The following is a 25,268-nucleotide window of genomic DNA, read 5'->3' as shown; positions in this document are numbered from 1 at the left end:
CATCAGTTTACCCTCCAAAGCTGTATGGTACTTGAATACTGCTACGAAGAGAGTATAAATAGTAATATTTTTGGTTAAGTTGTGAACAGGAAGGAAATGATGCATTTCAAGCCCTTATAAAAGTTACTCTAGTTTATTAGAAGCTACAGTATAAAAGGCTAGTTAAACTATTTACATGTCTCTAGGCCTACAGCAGCAAATATTTCTGACTTTCCTATCTCTCCAGAGACAGGCATTTTGCCAGAGGTAGTGGTCTTCCCTCTGGGAGGTACTGCAGCTAAATACAAAGGTCACTGCTGCAGAGGAAAAAGTCTGACATACTGCTTTTCTGCCCTCCAAAATCCCCCTCTCTAGTGTATGACAGAAGTCTAATTTGCACCTTAGGTTAAGCATAGCCATCAATTACTACTTGTAGCAACTTGTAACAATACACTTTAGATGTTCTGTAGGCAATACCCCTCAAGCTTTGAGCAAGAGTAGCAGGTAGAAGCTGGGACCTAGAATGGGTTTTTCCTGACATCAATGATTTCTGGATATGACAGCCCAGTCCTGTACAGCTCCATGTGAGGCTTCAGCAGAGGAGCTAGGCTCAGTGGCAGAGATGCTTCCTTGATCTGGCCACCTCTGGATAAGAAGTCTGTCTCTTTCTGGCAAAAGTCTTCCGGTACTAAGGTGTTGGCACTGGATAATGAAGACCGCCTCCAGGTGGATGGCAAGGCTGCATGCACCAGGTCCCGGGGTTCATCCCCGCTTTTGTGGGTTCTTTCAGAGAGCTCTATTTGCATGGGATCCAACATGCTACTCGCAGTAAAGTCACCATGTATTCTAATCGAACCAGGTCTGTCCTCGGCTGCACAAGTGATTCTTTCCATACCTATATGAGAAGAGAAGAACATTTTAGACAGTAATTTCCTAGGGTCTGTGCTGTGTAACGAACAAAAATGGGCCGAAAAATTGGCAATTCCCTGTACAGAGAAAACCAACAGGAGTATAGTAAAATTAAGCCATTTAGTCACTGAGCTCAACACTGCCTGCTTTCTGCCCACCTTTGGTACTGCAGTAGAGACCTCTGGGTGATTTGAAGTAGATCAGCAAGGGTTTCCAAATCCCACTTGTTTTGTTATTACCATTAAACAACATACCTAGATTATACTACTTAAGCGAAGAAAGCTTGACCTAACCAGGGACAATCATTGTGCCAGGGTATGGGGGACCATTCCTGGGCTTAGAATTCTTTTGATTTTTAGTGCCTCTGGATTGTGGATCTTGGGAGCTAATAGAAGACCCAAAGTTAGCCTGAAGTCTGTCCACCTCTGCAGTCTCTGTTCACGTGCTCAGAGAAAAAGCTGTGGAGCAGTCAATAGCATACATATATTTTTTTTCTGATGGCAGAGATTGGTAATGTGGCCCTGGTCAATATGGCTTCAGAGAGACTGGGCCCTATCTCTTTCATAAATACAGTGCTGGTGAGCTCAACTAGTTTCCCCCTGCAAATGGCTTTCATAACAGTGCTGGTTTTGAGAATGCCAGGACTGAAGGGGGGAAAATATATTAAAATGGGTTGTGTTGATTTCACCTTTTCTCTACCTGGAGCTTAAAGCTGGGCATTTTTCCATGCTGGGCGTATGTGCTACAGCCCTTCCAACATCAGGGTACATCTCTCTACAAAGCAGGTTCCAAAACATTTTAAGATTGATGGCCCACAACAACCATGTAGATCCACTGTCTGAGCAACTTCCCTTCAAATGCTGCTCCAGTCCATAACTCCCTTGTTCTCCAAAGCCTAATTATCATTTCCAACCGTAACCAAGTACGTGTAACAACAATGGTCCCCATTCATTCACCTCTACTTCGCTGTTTTCAGGTTTAAACTTTTTTTGGCAGCAGGCACCAGTCTATTTTGGCCTCTGTTACTTTTAAGGCACGGGTAGGTCTAAGGTCCAAATACAGCCCTCCCAAGCCACACCACACATTGGCTCAGCTTCACATTGTGTTTTTGCCCAGCTGGCATGTGTCCTTGAATTCTGATAATGTATCTCGTTTGGATGGAGAGCAGAAAAGGGCACGTGAGAATGTCTGCAGAAACGAGTTTACGGTGCTAAGGTGAAATTTACTCCAAATGCCCTGCCCACTTTTGCCTGACCCCACTCAGCACAGGAATTTGGCCCTCTGAATGAAAAAGGTTGCTCATCCCTGTTCTAAGGAACCCAGTCCACCGCTTTGCCTTTCAAGACATGGTTGGGACTGTGTGCTTGGTTTGCTGTGTAGAATAGTCACATCTGAACCGTCAGTGGCAGTGGTAAAAAGACTAAGCCTCCAGAGCCGAGGTTATCCTCACCTTTGCCTTGTCCCTCCAAATCGCTCGCGCTCAGCTTCTGAGTCAGCTCGTGGTTGGCCCACTTGTAATGCGCCAATTCTTTTTCCAGTGCCTGGATCCTTCCTTGGTACTGAAGCCTGCTGTTTGCCTGCCCCTCCTCCATGTGCTCTGTGTGAGAGAAGGGAATTAAATACGCAGTCTGCTGAGGACTGGCAAACTTTGTCCAACTGGAGATTTAACATGCCAAGTTATTAGCCAATGACTACAAAGGCCCTTTGTTACCCCGGCTCTGCTGGAGCAGAAGCTGAATGTTCTGCTCATGCTCCTTCTGCTGCAAGGTGAGCTGGCGGTCCATCTCCAAGCACTGGCGCTCCAGTGCTACTTCCAGCCAAAATACCAGCTGCAGCTGCTCCTCCAGTTGCATCTCCAGTTCGGAATAGGCAATGTGCTGCCTGTGTTGATCCTCTCGCAGAGTCACCACCTGGCCAAAAACACAAACTTTCTGCATGGTCTTCTCGCAACTAAGGCATCATCTTGTTAACAGAACTGAAACAATGTTTGCTTATGGCACTGACAGATTCATGAAGGTGAAAAAGGTGACCCCGTGACAATGTGGGAAGCCATGTAAGCCTACTTTGCTTGGGGGTCTGGATTGGACTGCCACTTCAGATGGAGGTTGGAAGCTCCTCTGTGCAAAACATAATTGAAAAATTCCCTCACACAGAGAATGGGTATTTCAGGGAGAAGGGTTCCAGTCTAACCCCCGACATCCTAGTTTTCTATGTGCAGGGATGCCTTCTTGCTCCCTTCCTACGCAACCTACTGCCCAAAATGTGGCAGTCCAAATGCAGGTTTACAGTATTGTGCTTGTTTTTACATCTACCTCCCTGAAGCTCAGCACTGGCACCCCACAGGGATGTGTGCGGAGTCCCTACCTGTACTTGTATACATATCTACTGCAATTATTAAGTTTGCAGATGATACTACCATAATGGGTCTAATTGCAGGTGGAGATGAATCAGCATACGGGGGGAGGTTCAAAAAGTATCTACATAGTGCCTAGAGAATAACTTGCACCTAAATATTAGCAAGACAAAGGAGATGGTGTTGGACTTTCGGAGGAAGAGAGGGGAACTAGCCCCGTTGTATATTGGGGGAGTTGTGTGGAGAGAGTCTCTTCCTTTAAATTCCTGGGAGTTTACCTTAGTGAAGACCTCACTTGGAAAATCAACATAACTCAGGAGGTCAGAAAGGCCCAACAGAGACTCCATTTGCTCAGGGTCTTGCGAAAGAACAATGTTAAACAACAATTGATGAACTCCTTCTACCGGTCCACAGTAGAAAGTGTCCTCTCATATTGTATCACATTGTGGTACATTGGCTTGACAGCCATGGACAGAAAGTCTTTACAGAGGGTGGTGAACACAGCACATGATATCATGGGCTGTCCCCTGAGTCCGCTAGATAACATCGCGAGGGATTGTTGCCTTAGGAGAGCGAGAAAAATTATCAGGGGCGATTCACACCCCAGCCAGCACCTCTTTAATCTTCTGCCCTTGGGCAGGAGATATATAAGTATAATCAGTCGTACCAACAGGTTAAAAAACAGTTTCTATCTGTGGGCTGTTAGGCTGCTGAATGGAAAATAATACAGTGCAACTGACTTTTGGGGTTGGTATGTTGTGCGACAAGCAACAAGCACACAGAGTGCAATGAGATCGAGTGTTGGGGGGCGGGGGAGGCTCAGTTAATTTCAATGTACACAGGTTGTACATTGACAATAAAGGTATTATATTTATTATATTTTAAGAACCAGGAAAACCATTGAGGGAGCTTTACTCTGAAAGCTGCAGGGAGGAGCTGGCTTGGAGGGAAAGAGAGAGACCTAAGCTTGACTAAAAGTTTTGCACCCCTGGGTAAGGGCCTGGGCCTCTGATGTGCTCATACTTGACAGTGCATTGCTCCACGGAGCACAGCCACAATTCAACACCTGCCTTATCAAAATACTTGCAAAGCAGTGCCCGGGTTTCAGAGGATGAGAGGTAGCTGAGTTTGGCCATCAGGTTCATTTCGCATTGGGATAGGAGACTGGCTGAGGACCGCAAAACACGTTGCCGGCAAGTGATTGACTCGTTTTTGTATTCAATGGCTGCATCTAGAGCCTCAATGGCTTCATCTAGCTGGAAAAGGATTCGTTCCTCCTGAATGGAGAGGAAGAAAGCAAGAAAACTTTTGAGAGGGAAAGGATAACTTTTGTTGTTTTGCAACTAATAACGTTTAGTTCTGCTGGGCAGAGAGGTTCCCAGTCCTTACATTTAGCTGCTCTCATAAACCTGAAATATAGTTTAGTGTGACTCCCACTTGGCGTACAAAGGCTGATCATAATTTGCTCAAAGCCTTTTTGCTCAAGTCCTTGGCCAAGCAGGGACCTGAGTTTAAAATTTAGCATCTAGGAAAGAAATAGGATGGCACTCATGGACACAATGCCCCAAGAGTCAAGACACCAGATATATTTTCATTTTATTAAACTTACATCCCACACATCCTCCCAAATGAACCCGGGTGTCATGTCCCCGTTCCACTAATGACCTAGTTTTAAGATTCCCGCACTCCACTGAGGATCATTTGTTCCACCTTATCGAGCAGTTGTGTTCTGCACTCATGGCAATCACACCCTTGTTTAAAGATGAGAGGAACTGTACATCATAAATTAATGAATAAATGAAGATGCACATAAATCATTTTCAAAGCACTTTCCGAGAAAGTTCCCTCTGAAATATACTCTGTGTAGACTGTTTATAGTAAGAACCTACAAATCACAGAAAAAGAAACATATCATCTCTAGTACATCAACGATACTTGCAACAAGAAAAACTGCCCATTAACCTCTGGGGATAGCAAGGTGCCCTGGCGTAGCTTGTTGTCTATCTCCAGCCTTTGTTTAAGCAACTGGTCCTTCTCTTGCCGCAAGTTGTTAATTTCTTGCCGGATCTGTTGTTGATCATGCGTGCTGCTGTGGCAAAGCTGCCCATTCTTCTGCGTCAGTTCCTTTTCCAGGTACTCCAGGCGGCTGGACACCCGCATGATGTCATCATTCAGGGCCTAAGCCAGAAAGAATCAAGGGACGGGGAAGGGGGGGGAGATCCTTAGGATGGCAAGTCCACCGGTTGCAGCTTATGTCCTTGTGGTTTACCAAACATCGCTTAGTTTTAATTCCTCAGGGGAGGGAGCTAACAGAGCTAACCCTATTCAAAGAAGGAATAGCATAGCAACTATAAGGGAAAAGAGGGGACACATCTTGGCATAGAATAAAACAATTACAGTGGTACCTCGGTTTATGAACTTAATCCGTTCCGGAAGTCCGTTCTTAAACCGAAACCGTTCTTAAACTGAGGCAAGCTTTCCCTAATGAGGCCTCCCACCGCTGGTGCCCTTCCACCGTTCGGATTCCGTTCTTAGACGGAGGTAAAGTTCGCCAACCAGGACACTACTTCCAGTTTTGCAGAATTCATAAACCAAATTGTTTGTAAACAGTACAGTTCTTAAACTGAGGTCCCACTACATCTTCTTGAAGGGAGGATGGTAGCTAGCATTGATCGAGTCCCCTGTACCCGAAGGAGGACCCTATTTATTTATCCTAAGGGGGGGGCGCCTCCCTTCAACCCTCAGGCAATTTTCTGCCTTCATGCAGATTTCAGCAGAGAATTCTCTGTGTGTACACAACCCCCGAAGTGGAATGAGTTGTGAAAGGCGAAAACCAAGGAGGAATTGTCTCCTCAGATCTCGTCCCCAGCAGCCACTGTACACTGTAATGGGGAGGAGTCTGCACAGGCCTCATTCTGCTAGGTGGGCACCAAACAATGACCAAGGGAGTGAACTAGGCTGCTGCCACCATATAGCCACCTTTCCCCACTGCACCTCACCTAAGCAGAAACCCCCACCCCTCACTTCCTTCAGCCAACAGCATATTTTGGTTGTTACAGCCCAATCCTATAGATAAAGGTAAAGGGACCCCTGACCATTTGGTCCAGTCATGACCGACGCTGGGGTTGCGGCGCTCATCTCGTTTTATTGGCCAAGGGAGCCGGTGTACAGCTTCCGGGTCATGTGGCCAGCATGACTAAGCCGCTTCTGGCAAACCAGAGCAGCGCACGGAAATGCCGTTTACCTTCCCGCCGGAGCGGTACCTATTTATCTACTTGCACTTTGACATGCTTTCGAACTGCTAGGTTGGCAGGAGCAGGGACCGAGCAACGGGAGCTCACCCCGTCACGGGGATTCGAACCGCCAACCTTCTGATCGGCAAGTCCTAGGCTCTGTGGTTTAACCCACAGCACCACCCGTGTCCCCTAATCCTATAAATATTGATTTGTAAATTAAGCCCCCCCCCAAGTAAATGAGCTTTAATTTTGCAATGAAGTGTTTCTTCCTCTTTTCGTTTACACCTTCTCCATCAACAGATTTGATAATGTAAGCTTTGTTTTTGTACTCCCCCACCCCACCCCAGGTTTACTAAGAAAAAACATTCAAAATGGATGTTATACTTGCCACAAAGAAAATAATGACAACGAGCACCTCACCTTCCACACCCAAGGCTCACCTGGCTAGAGCGGAGTCTCTTGTTTTCAAGGCCATTCTTCTCCTGAAGTAGCGCTTCCTTTTTGGCCACTATGGCTTCCCGTTTGGTCAGCTCGTCTTCCAGCTCATCCAAGGCACGGCGTTGCTCAAGGACTTTTTCCATCTCAAGGTCCAGCCACTTCTTCTGCTCTTCGATTTTCTGATGGGAAGGCAAGGCAGAGGGAGAGACTGTCAGAGGGACTCAAGCTGTCAGAGGGTCCAATCTCTGGCATCTCCCAAAAGGGCTGGGAAAAGGGGACTCCTGCCTGAAGCCCTAAACAGCCACTGCCAGCCAGAGTAGACAATACTAAATGAAGCTATGCTCTGACTCAGTGTAATGCAGCTTCCTATGTTCCCCCAATTTCAGGACATAACGCAACTGAATAAGACAAGACTTGTAAACCCAGGAAACGATTTAACTATTATACAGTCGTACCTTGGAAGTTGAACGGAATCCATTGTGGAAGTATGTTCGACTTCCAAAATGTTCGAAATGTAAGGTTAAGGAAGGGAACTTCCTACATATGTGGTGGTCCTGTGCTAAAGTCAAGGCTTTCTGGGACATTATTTACAATTAATTAAAAAAATTATTAAAATATAACTTTAGCAAAAAACCAGAGGCATTCTTATTAGGGCTAATTATTGAAGAAATTAATAAAAAGATTTAAATTTATTTATGTATGCCACAACGGCACCGAGAATCCTCTTGGCTCAAAGGTGGAAGCAGCAAGAACTCCCTACATTGGAAGACTGGAGAATAAAAATGGTAGAATTTGTGGAGTTGGCGAAGCTGACGGGGAGAATCAGAAATCGACCTGAAGAAAAATATCAAAATGACTGGAGCAAATTTATTTATTATTTGAGAGAAAACTGTACTTATTTAAAAACGTTTGTAGCATTAACGTGAAATGTTTTGTAATGTGAAATTATGATGCTGATTTATATATAAGAATGTGATTTTTTTAAAGGTGATTATAGATAAAGAAGTGATTAAGGGAATGTGAAAGATATGTTATAGGCTATAGGGATGTCAGAAAGAGAGGTAGAAGGAAGTCAAAGCTCACTTTGAGCAAATAAGATGTTGTGAATATGTGCATTGAATTAAAATGAAATATGGAAAAATTCAATAAAAATTATGTTAAAAAACAACAACAAAACGTTCGAAACCCAAAGAGGGGCTTCTTCATTGGCTGCAGGAAGCTCCTGCAGCCAATCAGAAGCGCGGAAGCCCCATCGTTTGGCTTCCAAAAATAGTTTGTAAACCAGAGCAGTCACTTCCAGGGTTTGTGGCATTTGGGAGCCAAACCGTTCCACTCGCAAGGTGTTCGTCAACCAAGGTACAACTGTATTAACCCTTCAAAAAGCACCATCTCTTATTGCTCCCAATCCTGCCCTTTTGAAGGGCATTTCACATGCCAGCCTCAAGCTGCTGAAGATGAAAGGCACATCAGCCCTTGCCCCATTACCTGCTGCTGTTCTAAACTGATCATGGAGTCATTGCTGCCACTCCTGCGCTTCCTTTGAAATGCTGCTATCTCCTCGGTCTTGATGCGCAAGATCTTCTGGTGCTGCTCATGCTGCAGCTCCAACTCCTGAAGATGAGTGGAGGGGAAACTCTCAGACCCGCAAGGTATCATTTATTTAAAGGCATTTCTATGCACAACCCTTCATAGCAACATATCCCAAGGTGGCTCATGGCACAAAATGAAACTATGCAATTAAGATGCAACACCAAACAACAGACCACCTTCTAAAGACTCCATAACATCAAAACATATTCAGAAAGCCAAATGGGTAACTCAGTTCCAGGTAGTTATATTTATTATGTATATTCTTCTCCAGTGCTATTTTTCTAGAAAAAGAGGTGCCAGAAAAAGCCCTGTTCTTCTCCATTAAAACTAGAACTTCAATTCATTTAAAATGCCCCAGAAAATAAAAAAAGTCTTAACCTGGTGACAAAGATATTATGGGTACCGAATTGTAATTGGGTACCAAATGGGAAGCAGGTGGAGCAGTGGTCTAAACCACTGAGCCTCTTGGGTTTGCCAACTGGAAGGTCAGCGGTTCAAATTTGCATGACAGGGTGAGCTCCCATTGCTCTGTCCCAGCTTCTGCCAACCTAGCAGTTTGAAAGCATACCAGTGCAGGTAGATAAATAAGTACCACTGCAGCAGGAAGGTAAACGGCGTTTCTGTGCCCTCTGGAACTCATCACGGTCCTCCGTGTGCCAGTAGTGGTTTCGTCATGCTGGCCACATGCCCTGGAAAGCTGTCTGTGGACAAACACCGGCTCCCTCAGCCTGAAGCGAGACGAGCGCTGCACCCCACAGTTGCCTTTGACTGGACATAACCGTCCAGGGGGTCCTTTACCTCACCTTTATATTACCTTTTATGGGTACCAAATGAATGGATTACATAGCAAGAGTGTCGCCAATGAAGGAGCCTTCTTTTGTTTCCACCTGCTTGATTACTGGTTGTGGCAGTCAGAGGAGCCTCAGTGGAAAATGTTATTCTCTCACAGGTTGATACAAGGGGTCCCTGGATCCCAAAGCCTTGAAGGGCTTTCAAGGTTAAAACTAGCCTCTTTAACCCGAGGTCAGAATATGCCAGCAACCAGTGTAGTTCTCTTTAAAATGGTCCCTTCCGACTCTACAATTCTGTGAACAGCTAGGGCCGTCGCTGCTCCTGAATACTCTCTGGCCTTGGCACTGAAGCCCAGCCACCCCTACCTTGACACGGTGCTGCCCTTTGTGCATCTCTGTCTCCAGGCGCCGCTTCTGGTCCACCTCCTCCCGCAGCCGCCTCTGCAGCTGCCCCTGCTGCTGCCGCATCAGCTGCACGTTCCTCTCCAGCTCCTGCAAGCGCTTCTCGTTCTGAGCAGAGAGAGAGGCCAGCTTCTCCGTCGCTCGCTTCTTCTCTTGCAGGATCTGTTGCAGGACGGACAATAAGGCAGGACAGCTAATGCCAGAGACCGAAAGGAGGCTCTCAAAATGGAAGAGGCCTTTTTAAGACATCCTGGCACTCTGCCACTCCCACCCAATATAAGCAGTGCTCCGGGGCTCACCTTTGCCTTGCTCTGAGCTGCTGCCACTTTGGTACGGTATTCCTGGAGCTTCCGCTTCTCTGCGGGGTTTCGGGGCTCCTTGCCCTCCAGCTCCCAAAGCTGCCTCTGGCCATCGTTTAATTCCACTCGCACCAGCTCCGTCTCCTGCTCCAAGTCACGGATTTTCTGACAATACTGCTTGTTCATCGTCTGTGCATGCTTCCCTGAAAGACACAGACACTTGGCATCACCACAAAAGGCCAGTCTGGCACCTGCGGTGGGCTTTTGGAGGGCATCAGTGGTGTGGGGAGTGGAGCAGCAAAAAGAAAATCATTTTAAGGAGGCGGGGAGGGGACTTCATGGAGATCAATTGCAGGTCAAAATCAAGACACTCCAAAACAGACTCCTATCTCTTCTTCCACCAGCAATTAGGAAGAGGAAGACGTGACAGCAGCAGTCTTATCAGCCCAGTGCTCAGTAAGAATGTCATAGTAACTGTAAGCCAGGATGGGAATAAGAGAGAAGGAATAACTTTTGAAATGTTACAAAGACTTTGGATACTTTGGAGGATTATAATTTGGATGGACTATACTATGCAGTTGATTAAACTATACAAATAACCCATAGAGGGGAGGAGGGAAGTCCTACGATTCAGATCACATAGCATGTCCATGGCTACAGCTTGCACCAAAAAAATCACGCACCCACTTTTGCCTGGGGCCGCAGTGGTGCAAAAACGTGGTTACAAAGCATGGATCCACATGGATCCTCAGGATTTTTGCATTGGGCTACCTCAAACTCACTGTCAGATCACATGTCTGTGGCCACAACATGAACCACAAAAATCATACATCCACTGTTTCGTTTAGAATATTTTTTTCCTTATTTTCCTCCTCTAAAAACTATGTGCGTGTTATGGTCGGGTGCGTGTTATAGAGCGAAAAATACGGTACTGATGTGATAGGAGTTTTATGGTCTTAGATATATGGTAATGGTCATAACCGCACATACATAGGTCAGCGCAGGAAGACCAAGCTGGAACCATTTTGATTCCTAAACTGACCAAATGTTTTCTCTGCAAGGTCAAACTGGAAAAGTCTCCCCATTGTCTCTTTCCTCACAAATCCTGTCTTAAGATATACATTTAAGATATGAATAGGGTGTGAGACTGTGACCTGGCCCAGGAAATAAGTATTTTACACTTCAAAAGAATGGCCAGGCTCCCCAGGCAATCCAATCAAGTAACTTGCCAGACAGGAGATAAACTGCGACAGGAGAAAAACAACATGCAAATGTTCTGTTTTAGACCGCCTTTTCTGGGATGTATCTGAGGGGTGGTCTTAGGCTACACCCCTTCTGTGATGTATGCATAATGTTTCTGGGGGTGGTCTTGATAAGCCCTTGCACAGCATTTTTCTGGGGGGTGGTCTTTATAAGCCCTTGCACAGCATTTTTGTGGGTCCTCCTCCTTTCCTGCGAGTGAGGGGAGCACCCTGTTGCAACAGATCAATAAAGATCAAGCTTACTAGCTGCTTTGCTTCTCAATATTCTCTGGCTGGCCTCTGTTATTCTCTCCTACCAATAGGGAACCTATGTAAGGACTCTATATGGGCTCTTGGATACCCCATAAGGGAAAAGGGCATATTTTTATTTACAACACTGACGCATTAAAAAAAAACCCAACTTGTCTTGCTTCAATTTTCACTAAGAATACCTCAGATAAGAATTTCCAGTTCATTGCAAGCCTGTTCAGAAGTTAGTCCCTCTGGGTTTGATGGAGAGGCTCTCAAGTAAGTATACAGAGGCTGCATTTATTTTGGGAACACAAAACAATACAGCTACTACTCTTGAAAGAAAACCCCAGTAATTCCTTTCTGGCTTTATGTGCTGTACACATACAGACAGCAGAAGACTGCCAATTGGCTCTCATTCGGCTTGGAGAGAGGTGAATGCTTTTCCTCAAGCCATACAACCAAGATTTTTTAATATATATATTTAATCAAATATAACACTGCCCCTTCCAGTTGTTCTGAGAATATATAAAGGGGGAAATGCTTTCAAAGTAAATAAAAATATGCAGGACACTGGAAAGAAGGGTCTCTGCTGGGATACAAAGATGCAGTAGCTTCCTGAGGCCCTGGGGTTAGCCAGGCAGAGCCCCAAAACTCCCCTATCCTCAAGTCAATCACTCAAGCTACATCTCTACTTAAGAGTGCTCCTCACCTGTCTTGATGAGTTCCACAATCAGGTCTTCCTTCATGCGGATGTTGATTGCCAGTTCACGGATCTTCTGGTGGGCTTGAAGCAGCCGCCACTCTGAATCCTTCCCTGAAAAGCCTTCTCCAAGGCTGCTCAGCTCTGGTCTCCTGCAGTCCTCTGTGGAAAAAAGAAGCAAAATACAGAAGTGCCCTGGCAAGAATCCAATCCAAACAGGTGAAGGGACAGAAGGCACCAAGGCAAGAGTTGCCTAAAAGAGATATTGGGCATAATATTCAATTTTCATATTGGGAAAAGTTATGAAGGAAGGACTTAAAATTTACAGCATGCTGTTCGTTGAAGGGGACTATATGAAAATGATGTATCGTTGGTATTTAAAATCCACAAAATCAGCAAAAATGTATAGAACTGCTTCAAATGTATGCTGGAGAAGGAAGGCACATGTGGTGGATGTGCAAAATAACAAAGCTTTCTGGGAAATGATATATAATGAGTTGAAAGAAATGTTTAAAATAATGTTTGTGGGGGGAAAGAAGCTTTTTTACTAGGAATTTTAGATACAGAGATACCAAAGGGGCAGAAACTATTATTTATGCATGTGACAACAGCAGCCCTTATACTACTGGCCCAGAGATGGAAAAAAGATAAAGTCCCGACGAGACGATTGATTGATGAAGATGATGGCCTATGCAGAAATGGCAAAAATTGCCGGGAAAATCAGAAACCAGGTAGAAACTTTAATAAGGAATGGGGAAAATTTACAATTTACTTAAGAGAACACTGTAAACAACTAAAAACTTTGGCAGGATTTGAGTAACACTTGTTAATGTATTGAAAACTAAGGTAAATAGGGATTATTTTAAGAAAAATTGAGAAAATATATGATGCAGCAGAAAAAGTTTCATACTGGAAACCACAAAAGGGTGGAGGGAAGTCTAAGGATTCAGGGAATCCTAAATGTTGATGATTATGATTAATTTTTGAAGTCAAATGTATAGTGTAAAAATGAATTTAATAAAAATAATAATAATAACAAAGAGTTGCTTAGTCCAGGTACAGCTTGAAGCATCCACGGTGTCCTGGTTTTATATTGCTATCAGAAGAAGAAGAAGAAGAAGAAGAAGAAGAAGAAGAAGAAGAAGAAGGGGAGTAGTAGTAGTAGTAGTAGTAGTAGTGGTGGTAGTAGTTTGGATTTTATATCCCGCTTTATCACTACCCTAAGGAGTCTCAAAGCGGCTAACATTCTCCTTTCCCTTCCTCCCCCACAACAAACACTCTGTGAGGTGAGTGGGGCTGAGAAACTTCAGAGAAGTGTGACTAGCCCAAGGTCACCCAGCAGCTGCATGTGGAGGAGCGGAGACGCGAACCCGGTTCACCAGATCACGAGACTACCACTCTTAACCACTACACCACACTGGCTCCCCATCAGTTTTGAGAGTGGCAACTGAATCTCCTCTTACCTCTAGAGGGTTCTGGAGGCTCCTCCTGGATCTGTGCTGGATTGCTCTTATTCCATTGTCTGCTGCTCCTCTTATCCGAAACCTCCTCCTGGCTGCAGCTGTAGATCCCATTTCTAGAACGGCAACCAAATTGGTCACTTTATCCAGAGGGCTTGCATAAACAATGTGGGGGAGAAAAGTTGAAATTATAAAGCACACACCCCACCCTGAGTCCAGACAGAAGTAAAGCTGGTGGCATCTCACTCAGTTTCCCCTTCGTCATACGGAATTCATCACCTTTGATGAATTAAAGTTAAGGGATTACACAAGAAATAGAATCAGGTAGGTAGCAGTATTGGCCCGACACAAGTCAAAATATATAAAAAAAATTGTCCAGTGGTACCTGGACAGATCTGAAGAAGTGTGCATGCACACAAAAGCTTATACCAAGAACAAACTTAGTTAGTCTCTAAAGTGCCACTGGACAATTTTTTTATATATTTTGACAAGAAATAGAAGATTTTGTGCACAGAGCAGCATCCTTTCTGTTATATTTTATCATCTGAACTGCCCTGTCCGAGCTGGCAGCATCTGCATGCCTGCTCAGCCAGTCAGCCACATTCCCCTATATTGTTAAGGGCAGTTCATGCATAAAATGTTCTCCCACTTGTGTTAGCTGGGTGTTTGCAAGAGGTGGGCCTCAGAAATTCCAATTTCAGACACTGATACAAGGAAGTCGCTGAGTCTGGCAGAAAGGCAAGGTATTCCACACAAGCAGTATCCCTCCAAAACAGTGTTTCCCAAACTGAGGTCTCCAGCTTTTTGAACTACATTTCCTTTACATATATTTATTAAATTCTTTTTTACAATTTAGAATACTCGTTTAAACATCCTTAAAATATCAATGACTTCCCTTCTTCTTTCCATGGTTCATTTTGCATATCATAGATCCCTGCATATTTTACAAACTAAACCATTCAGTAGTCCATTATTACATCCATCATAACAAATTTACACGGCTGAATTTATCTTAATGCTGCCAACATTTTCAAGTGTACACAATTTCCCCCCATATAGTCAAGAAACATTTTTCAATCTTCTCTAAATGTATGTTCTTTTTGTTCTCTTATTCTATATGTTAAGTCTGCAAGCTGCGCATATCCCAAGTTGCCATTCTTCTTTAGTTGGGACCTTGCTCGTTTTCCATTTAGGGGCTGCAGTAGTGGCATAACCTTTTTTGACACCTGGGAATTTCCATCTGAAAAAAGGACTCGTTTTTTTTTATTTAAAAAGTACTTTTAAACATTTTTTCCCCAGTTCATTATGGATTATTTCCAATTCATTATGGATTATTTCCCAAAACTCTTTTACCCTTTTACAGGTACAACGCATATGAAAGAAGGTTCCCTCAACCTCATCACATCTCCTAGCAATGAACTACAATTCCCATCATCCCTGACCACTGGTCCTGCTAGCTAGGGATGATGGGAGTTGGTAGTCCAAAAACCACTGGGGACCCAAGTTTGGGAAACACTGCTAAAAAGTCTCAGGAAGAGATAGCCAGGTGGAGATGCTAGAGACTTAAACAGAGATATGTGAAGCAGGTGGGTGTGTAAGTCCAGCATCAGGCTCTTCACTCACCTGCGTCGGTAAAGGGACCTTATCTGTTCACGGTCTCCCTTCTCCACAGATGGCTCCGCTGCCTGCTCTGAAGTCCTGTCAATCTCCTGTGTTTGTATCGCATTGTTAGCCTCCAAGCTGCTCGTCAAGCCACAAGGGAGTCTTTGGTGGTACCCCAACAAGTTCTTCCCATTGAGGTTTGGGGCACTGCACAGCTGTTTAGAGGGAGAGAAAGGGATACTAAGTGAAATACCCCTGACGTGTTGCCTGCATCCTGAAATTATTTGTCCTCTGAAGGGGAAACTTCAGATCCTTAGCTCTACTTCCTTCAAGGAAGTCTGAAAGAGTAACAGGTTCACCAGATTATCTAACCTGTTTTCTACCCCTGACACTCCCTTACCTGAAAATGTAATTGTGGCAGATATATCTAGCAAAAACACAGACAAGATACCTGTGATCCGCAAATAGCTTCTTAATATTTCTAGGCAAAAAAGTAAAAGGTAAAGGACCCCTGGATGGTTAAGTCCAGTCAAGTGACTTTGGGGTTGTGGCACTCATCTCGCTTTCCGGCGTTTGTCCACAGACAGCTTTCTGGGTTATGTGGCCAGCATGACTAAACCGCTTCTGGCTCAACGGGACACCGTGACGGAAACTAGAGCGCATGGAAATGCCGTTTACCTTCCCACCACAGCAGCACTTATTTATCTACTTGCACTGGCGTGCTTTCGAACTGCTAGGCTGGCAGGAGCTGAGACAGAGCAACGGGAGCTCGAACCACCAACCTTCAGATCAGCAAACCCAAGAGGCTCAGTGGTTTAGACTACAGCGCCACCCGCGTGGTCTTACATTAGACTTACTTTGCTGTTAATTCTTTTCAGTGAGTGGACAAATGATATACTGGGTGGCTCCTCCCACTCACTCCAGAGTTATGCTAAAACTGTGTGAGGAAGCACCTCCCAATTTTACACGAAAAGTTGTCGAGAGAAGAAAAGAAATGAAGGAAAAGCCCTCCGAAAAACATTGCAACAGAAATATTTTCTACACACAAAGTCTACGTTGTCTTCTCTGCCTCACCTCGAATAAAAGCAATATGATATTTACATCTCTCACCACTTTAAATTCAAATCTCCAGGACATCCAACTCTACTGTAGCAGAATTTGCTTAAATTGATGGGCTGGTGGGAGGTGAAATAGGTTGTTCCTATACAACACTCAGGGGGACGTGGGTGGCGCTATGGGTTAAACCACAGAGCCTAGGACTTGCCGATCAGAAGGTCAGCGGTTTGAATCCCCGCGACAGGGTGAGCTCTCGTTGCTTGGTCCCTGCTCCTGTCAACCTAGCAGTTCGAAAGCACATCAAAGTGCAAGTAGATAAATAGGTACCACTCTGGCGGGAAGGTAAACGGCATTTCCGTGCACTGCTCTGGTTTGCCAGAAGCGGCTTAGTCATGCTGGCCACATGACCCTCAAGCTGTACGCCGGCTCCCTCGGCCAATAAAGCGAGATGAGCGCCACAACTCCAGAGTCGGTCACGACTGGACCTAATGGTCAGGGGTCCCTTTACCTTTACCTATACAACACTCAAGAGGAAGCAAAACTCAATGCATTATGATAGAATGCCCCAAGGCAGCTCACAAACCTTGCTGTGCTTATCACGGGCAAGCCTAAGCCAGTGGTGAGACTGGGCAGCATCCACAGGAGCTGTGTGAGGCCTTTGGTCAAGCTGTACCAAGAAGACATTCTGCAGCAATTCAGGAACACCAAGTCTGGGCATCTCCGTCTGCAGGTATGTTTGTAGTTTGCAGATGATGTCATGCTGCTCCTGCAGCTTGTCACTCTGTGGGGGAAGGGGGAAACAAGTTTTGGTTGCCTCACAGGGTAGTCCATGTGGTGCCCTCCAAAAGATGTTGAACTGCAACTCTCATCATCCCGAACTGCTGGCTAGGCTGGATTCTTACAGCATCTGGATAGACCTACCTTAGAGTAACAATATGCAAGATGATAGAAGATGGAATCTTCCATGTATTAAGAGCCCAGCAGATACTGCTGGGTACCCCGTCTAGTGACAGCTTAGCTGAATGAAGACTGCAAGCAAAAATCCCAAAACGCAAAGGTTGGAAAGGTGACCTGTAAAAATGCTGGTGTGGACTCAATTTCAAAAGATAAACCAATTGTCTTCCTAATGGAGTGATGGAAAAAAGAGAGCACAAAACCTTAATGAAAGTAAAAGGGAGGACAAGAAAAATCTGGCTGCAAATAGGGATTTCTCTGTCTGAAGATCACTACTGTGCCCACAAGAGAGGAAGTCTGCACATGGCCTAAGTGATACCTGCAGCTTGTACTGTTCCATGGCATCCTCAAGGGCGGCTAGAAAATCCCGATTCTCCTCCTCTAAACGCTCCACCTGCCTCTCCAACCTTGCCGTGTGTTCTTCTCTCACAGCTTCAGATCCTTCCATGTGGTCTTCTTGCTTCTGCCAAAGAGAAAGGAGGGTGACACTTGCTACCTCAGGTACTGGAGTCCTGAGGTTTTATAGGTCAAAAACAGCACTTGGAATTGAATCAGGAAGTTAGAAGGCAGCCACCACTGTCAGGGTTACATGATTGGTGTTATATGTTACATAGATCGGTGTTATATGATCAAACCTCCTACTTCCAGCCAACAATCTGGCCACTGAACTCTGCCATAGTTGCAGTTTCTGGACTATCTGCAAAGGCATGTGTCAGGGAACTGCCATCGGCTCAGAGGCGAGGAATAGAAGGGCAGTTGTGTTACAGGGAGCCTCCGAAAATCTTGCAAAGCAGCTCCTCTTCCAGGGAGGAGGGAAGCACCATCTCCAGTGGGGAAGAGGTGCAAGGACCAGAGGATGCTGGTGGGAGCCTTAACACCGCTCCTGGGCAAGCCGGACAGGAGGGAAACACGCCCTTGCCATCGCCCATCTTGCGCAGTAGTCTAAGGAGCAAAGAGGGAAGGAGAAGGCTGAGAGTAACGAAACTCTTATGTTGGGGGAGGTCCAAAAAGGACCACTCCCGGATTCTGCTAGTGATTGAGCCAGACATGAGCTTTGGAGCTCTTCACTGTAAATAGTTTGCACCAAAATAAAACCTGTAAAACACAGGTTTGGAGTTCTGCCTGGTTACTCTCGAGCAACCGCAACAGCCATCTGACAGCATGCATGTGTATAATGCATTGCTGTAATCTAAACTAGAGGTTATTAGAATGTAGACAACAGAAGGGAGCCTATCCCTGTTCAGAGAGGGTTGCAGCTGAGCCACCAGCCGCAACTGATGGAAAGCATTCTGTGCCACCAAGGCCATTTGTGCCTCCAGGAACAGTCGCAAATCCAGAAATATCCCCAAAACTGTGCATTTGCTCCCTTAGGGAGAGTGCAACCCCAACCAGGACAGGTTGAACCCCACCTATCCGGTTAAAGGATCTACCCACCAACAGTGCCTCAGTCGTATCCCGATTGAGGTTGAGTTTATGGGCTCTCATCCAGTCCATCACTGAGGCCCCACACCAGTCTAGCACACCTATTGCCACACCTGCCAACATAAAGGATAATAGAGTGTTCTACCACTAAGCTTCACTCTTCATTGGCAATGTCAACAAATTATACTGAAGTCTGTCCTGGATCTGGCATCTCTGAATACCCTAAAAGGGGTCCAGATTAGGACAACTACATGACCAGCTGACAACCTTTGCAGAAGAATCTCATCTCCCGTGTGAACCCCACCCCCAGCAAAGGACCTGCAGATTCTTGCCTGCAGTACTATCCTTTCTTTGTAATAAATAAATATTTAGGACCTACTTTACTTTCTTGATTGTAATCTATTTTGTGTGCATGTGTTTTTTTAAAAAAATTGGATTTTTAAAAATTGTTGTGGCTCACCCTTGTGGCTAAGAAATCTGAAAAAATAATAGCAGTGAATAATAGTACCTGAGACTTAGTTAGCTTGGAACTTGCCGCCTTCTGGTTTTGATCTTCCACTGAAGTGCTCTCAATGCCACTGTCTAAGCCAGAGGCTGAGCTCAGCTCGCTCCTCTCACTCTCCACAGCACACAACCACTCCTTCACCCGCAGGATCTGGTCCACAGTCAGATTGCCTTCCCCTTGCAATTCCATGAAAAGCTGGTATGCAGCGTCCGTACAGGTCCTGTAGCGGCTACACTCTGCATGCAAACGGGTGGCATTATCCTGCGAAGGCCGCTTGACGGGAGCTTCGGAACGGTTGATGATGCGTGTCTCGGAGCGGTGTCGCTGCTCTAGCGCCCTCTGCAGGCTCTTTATCTGCAGCTGCAGCTGCTCCATGTGCTCCGTCTCCTTGCAGCAGTTCACCACCGCCCGGTTCTTGATATTCTGTGCACGGTTGGCGTAATTCAGCGTGGTCAAGCTTTCGTCAAAGTCAGAGGAGGAAGGGCTGAGGCAGGCAATCATCACGGTCTTGGCATTCCCACCAAGAGAATCTTTTAGGATCCTGAAGAATATGACAGGGATCAGTACAGTCATACCTCGTGTTGCGTTTGCTTCAGGTTGAGCGGTTTCAGGTTGCGTCCCGCGGCGACCCGGAAGTACCGGAAAGGGTTACTTCCAGGTTTCACCGCTCGCGCATGCGCAGACGCTCAAAATGACATCACGGGCATGCGCAGAAGCGGCCAATCGCAACCCGCGCAGACATGGGTTGTGTTCTGCTCATGTTGCGAACGGGGCTCTGGAACGGATCCCATTCGCAACCCAGAGGTACCACTGTACAGTGGTACCTTGGTTGTCAAACGGCTTGGCTCCCAAACAAATCAGCTCCTGAACGCCGCAAACCTGGACGTAAGTGTTCCGGTTTGCAAACGTTTTTGGGAGCCGAATGTCCAACACGGCTTCTGATTGAGTGTAGGAAGCTCCCACAGCCAATCAGAAGCTGCACCTCAGTTTTCAAAAGGTTTCGGGAGTCGAACGGACTCCCAGAATGGATTAAGTTTGAGAACCAAGGTACCACTGTACATCCATTAGCAAGGCTGAAGCTGAACAGAGAAGGAGGACAATAAAACTGAACAGTCCGACTACTGAGCCTGCCTCAGAAGCAGCAATTGGGACAAAACTAGCAGAAATTCCAAGCGGTAAGTCCAAGCTAGGAAGCACAGAAAGAGAAGAACCCCCCAAGTGGAAAGACAGCACAGTCAAGACATGAGCAAACTACTCAAGGAAGACACACAGGACTGTGCCCTAATGCAGGCCACCGTGGATAAAAAGAACAGCATACTACTGACCTGGTAATTTTGGAATCCCGGTAAGGAATGTGGCTGCCTTTCCGGCGGGGGTCTCCTAATGCGCTGATTACGTTGCCCAGAGCCAGAAGACTGCTGTTGATCTGGATGCTCTCCTTGAGCCGCTCCCCAGTGTTCCCCGTCTTCACCACCCGCTCAGAGCCTGCCAGATCCACAAAGTGAAATTTGGAGGAAAGAACCTGGCCTGAGGCTGGAACCAAGACCTTCTCTTGAAGGGTGAGGCGAGTAAGACGCCCGGCACTGCGGCGCTGCTCCATGGTCACGGTGAAGATGGAGTGCGAGCGGCTTGACTTTCTGTTGATGTGGGTGGCCCCAGTGTGCTTGGCCATGTTGCCCATTTCAAGTAGGCTCAGGACCTCATCCAGGCCTTCCACCTCGGTCTCCTTGACCCCATGCAGCACTGCAACGAGAGGGATAGCAAAGAGGGAAAACCAAGAGCTAAAGGGAGCTCCAGCTGATGAAGCTTTTCTGCCCCAGCTGATGAAAGCATCAAGGTGAGTTAAACAGCTGAGCAACAAGAGGGTAAGCAAAAGCCATTTATTTAATTAAGTAAGTAATGAAAGCAATAACTCGGGCTAATAATGGCACAGCAAGGTCACTGTGTAAAAGGTAAAGGGACCCCTGACCATTAGGTCCAGTCATGACCGTCTCTGGGGTTGCGGCGCTCATCTCGCTCTATAGGCCGAGGAGCCGGCGTTTGTCCGCAAACAGCTTCCAGGTCATGTGGCCAGCATGACTAAGCCGCTTCTGGCAAACCAGAGCAGCGCACGGCCAGAGCGGTACCTATTTATCTACTTGCACTTTGATGTGCTTTCAAACTGCTAGGTGGGCAGGAGCAGGGACTGAGCAACGGGAGCTCACCCCGTCACGGGGATTCGAACCGCCGACCTTCTGATCAGCAAGTCCTCGGCTCTGTGGTTTAACCCACAGCGCCACCCGCGTCCCGTTCCTGTACACTGTGTACAGGGAGCCAAATCCTGAAATAATGTATGATTCAATAGGTAAATCCTGGGGCAAGAAGCCTGTACAAGCCTAGTTTTCAGCTATACCAGGGAAGCTGGAGGGAACTAAACTCCAGTTTTGGAGAAGAGGTAAAAAGGGAAGTGCTAGATTGTTAAATCCACAAAATACAGACCAGGCAAACCAATTTGCCACCTAGCAATGGCAAGGAAAAGGAGCAATGCCAACTGAAACTACAACGAGAAGTCAGGCTTTTAAAGATGCAGGGAGCAATAGCAGCAACAGTTTGTTCGTGTTTACCAATATTGCCCTTGTCATCTTCCCGGATCTGTATGTCCTTGCTAGCTGTCTCCACCTGCAGCAGGTCCCGAAACTCCTCCTTATACACTTCTAGATAAGAAATGCGGACCGTGTAATCCAGCAAGTCATTCTCATCCATGATCTTGAAGGCTTCAGCCATGGCTCGTGGGATTATGCCCTGCTCATCCTCACTGATGGAAGCTGGAAGCAACAAAGAAAACACATTTGTTGGGAGGAAATTGAAGGCTGTAATGGATGTGTGGGGAACTAATTTAATCACCAGGAAGAAAGTTATTATACCGAAGGTGGTTATTGTTTGCTTTTAACCAAACTGATTCAGAAGGCAACTTTGCTGCAGAACACCGGTTTCAATAACAGTTCAGCATGAATTTAGCAATCCACTCCTTAAAGTGTGTCCCACACACTTTAAGGGGACACACATCTACTCAAAAAACCTGACAGCCAAATCCCAGCAGATATTACACTGATTATCCAAGAGTCCCCAGTTGTCTCAAGTAAGGCATGAAGCTGAAAAATGCTTCTGTCCCCACCTGAGACTGTACAGCAGCCTTGCAAAAGGAATCCACGAAAGTTACTAACCCACAAAGTACAGTCACACCTTGGATCTTAAACACCTTGGTTCCCGAACAATCAAAACCCGGAAGTGAGTGTTTCTGTTTCTGAACAATTTTCAGAAGCCAAACATCCGACGGGGCTTCCTGCAGCCAATCAAAAGCCACATTTTGGTTTCCAAACATTTTGGAAGTCAAACGGATTTCTGGAGCGGATTCTGTTCAACTTCCAAGGTATGACTGTATTTTATTAGCCCACTTGCCACAAACACACATATGACAGCGTTAGTGGCACAGTGGTATGGGTGTCGAGGAACCAAGCTTCTTCCAAAGTTTACCCTCTTAGCTCCCCTTGGAGTGATTCATTCTTAAAGGTAAAGGTAAAGGGACCCCTGACCATTAGGTCCAGTCATGACCAACTCTGGGGTTGCAGCGCTCATCTCACTTTATTGGCCGAGGGAGCCAGCATACAGCTTCCAGGTACTGGCCACCATGACCAGATTCATTCTTATGAAAGCTTTTTTAGAAACCTGATTGAAAAATTTCCTCAAAACATTTAAATCAGCTTCACATTTTTGGAGAGAGTAAATCGGCTACACTGGGTGCTTTAAAGTCTCAACTTCATTACTTGAAAGCACGCAATCACTTTCCACCACTGTGTCATCAAGTGATTGACATGTGGGCAGCTCCACCCACCTATGAAATCCTGCCCTTGAGGCTAGATCCTTTTGTGAACTACAGTCCACTTGCTCAGATGCAGATTAGGATTTATCTCATTCGTTTAAAGAATAGCTTACATACAATACAGTCCCTGCCTTTACAATAAAAAGTAATAGGGCTACATGTATCCTGGGTAGAGAGGAGAGGAGAATGCAGGACATGCTATTCATGCAAAAGATGGAACTCACAGACACTAGCTTCTCCAATGGTGTAGGTCTTCCCTGAGCCTGTCTGGCCATAGGCAAACACAGTAACATTGAAACCTTCAAAGAAAGCTTCCACCAGCGGCTGTACACAAGCAGCATACACAGACTCCTGGTCCGAGGATTCGGTGAAGACTGTGTCAAAGTGGAAATGGCGGCTGCGCCCAAGAGTAACTTCCTTAGTCTCTGGGTCACCTTGGAGGCAAGTCTGGTGCCCATGCAGTCGTTCCTTGGGAAGTAAAGGTCGAATGCGTACAGCCACCCTGACAGGAACCTCCACTGTTGGTGGTTGGAGTTTGGCTTTCAGACCCATGGCTGGTAGCAAATGAAGAGTCAGGACATCTGAGAAATAAGTAGGAGTGCCATCTCTATGCCTGACATGCTATGAGAAGAGGAAAAGCCAAGTTAGAGTAGACAGCACAAGCAAAATAATAATAATAATAATAATAATAATAATAATAATAATAATAATAATAATACTGGCTAAGGCATATGTTATGTATTTTTGGATATCTAGGTTACCTTTCAGCTAAAGTTTCCAAAGCAGTTAACAATACAAATACAATACAGAATATAAAATGAGCCCTGCTGGATCAGGCCGAAGACTTAAATAGTCCAGAACCATGTTCTGAGTGGCCAAAAATGCAACAGAAATCTCCCCACTTGCTATTCCCAGAAGCTGGTTGAATAACATTGCATCAAAGCAAGTGTTATCATCCCACACCTTCCAGTGCATCTTCCTGTCACTTTTCCTACTGCAAAATGTCAAGACCTCTCAATCAACTAAAACTGCGCAACCTAAATGGCTGGTATGTGATTGAATCCCACCTGAAAATAGTGACAGTTTGAAAGCACCCATAAACAGCAGCCAGTTTCAAAGAAATCTAACAGGTTTCTAAATAAATCTCATCACTTTAACCCTTCTCCTTTACCCCAGCTTTGCCCATCTGCAGCTCAGAACCTGTTTTTAAGGAAGGGCATTATATTCAGTGTGATGTAATGGTTAGTGTGTCATACTAGGACCCTAGGAGACCAGGGTTCAAATCCCCATGCGGCTGCTTCACGGCTGAACTTGAGACAGTCAGCCTAACCTACCTCGCAGGGTTGTTTGTGGGGACTAAATGAGGGGGCAGGAACAACGTATGCCTCATTTGGAGAGAAAAAAGGTGGGCTAGAAACACAATAAATGAATAATAATAATAAGTGGCAACTTTAATTGCCCTATGAAAAAGTTGCACTAGCAGCAGAGCACGTAGAAATTATAGGCGTAACTTTTTCCCAATAACTTGGCCCCAAAATCCCAAAGACTTTCCCAAAGAGAAGCATCAGGCGCGTGGCTAGCTGGAGTCACAATTGAGCCCCCCACGAGAAAATGTGGGGTGGGCACAGGTCGCATAAGCAAAAAAAGGGGGCGTTGAGGGGGGGGCAGTCAGGCACCGAGAAATCCCCCTACAATGGGAGGGTCGAGGAAATTAAGAAGGGGAGATGCGGCGGGACAAACGGCTCCATGCCCCCTGAGGGAAATAAGCCTTGAGCACACCAAGCCCGAGGGAGCGGGACACCGCGAACTCCCTGCACATGCTCAGAGGCACCCTTCCCAGGGAAGCCGCTGTCGAAGCGCTGTGCACTTTCCCACCTCACCTCCTCGCCGCCACCGCCTCCTTTTGAGCCTTGGCGCGGCGATACCTACCCAGAGTTGAGGCGTCGGCGCTGGGCGGGCCCGACTAGGCCGGCGCGGGGAAATGGCGTCGGCAGGCGGCTCCGCCTCTTTCCTCGGCGAGGGAGCCGTCGAGTGAGGGAGGTTTTTGGAGAGGAGAAGGAGGCGGCGGCGGGGGGAGATGTGGCTTTTAAAAATGAGGGAGGAGGAGCCGCCGCTGCCGCCTTCGCCTTCTTTCTCCTCAGGGCGCCGTCGAGGAGGCTTCGTTTCAGGCCCTGCCAGGGAAGCTGGTGCTCCCTGCGTGGTTTTGTTTTTGTTCCAGAA

General features: G+C 46.1%; 1 protein-coding gene across 3 annotated transcripts; it reads right to left on the bottom strand.

The window, feature by feature from the left end:
• Positions 1–114: 114 nt before the first annotated feature.
• Positions 115–25,268, bottom strand: KIF7 (kinesin family member 7). Of its 3 annotated transcripts, none has more exons than XM_053366024.1 (19): positions 24,929–25,268; positions 23,273–23,669; positions 21,793–21,993; positions 20,515–20,932; positions 19,193–19,730; positions 17,582–17,725; positions 16,892–17,089; positions 15,274–15,467; positions 13,654–13,766; positions 12,200–12,352; positions 9,998–10,200; positions 9,663–9,860; positions 8,401–8,526; positions 6,918–7,094; positions 5,204–5,419; positions 4,312–4,518; positions 2,600–2,798; positions 2,339–2,485; positions 115–874 (listed from the first exon to the last, which is right to left on the bottom strand). In XM_053366024.1, the coding sequence occupies exons 2-19, from the start codon at positions 23,598–23,600 to the stop codon at positions 498–500; spliced, it is 4,137 nt and encodes a 1,378-aa protein (XP_053221999.1). In that variant the 5' UTR covers positions 23,601–23,669; positions 24,929–25,268; the 3' UTR covers positions 115–497. The 3 variants fall into 3 exon arrangements, with proteins under 3 accessions (XP_053221999.1, XP_053221998.1, XP_053221997.1); XM_053366023.1 differs by having other exon boundaries at positions 24,978–25,267; XM_053366022.1 differs by lacking the exon at positions 24,929–25,268 and adding an exon at positions 24,220–24,241.

Source organism: Podarcis raffonei, chromosome 14 (genome assembly GCF_027172205.1).
Source record: "Podarcis raffonei isolate rPodRaf1 chromosome 14, rPodRaf1.pri, whole genome shotgun sequence".
NCBI classification, from domain to species: domain Eukaryota; kingdom Metazoa; phylum Chordata; class Lepidosauria; order Squamata; family Lacertidae; genus Podarcis; species Podarcis raffonei.
This window is presented reverse-complemented; position numbering and strand designations above follow the sequence as displayed.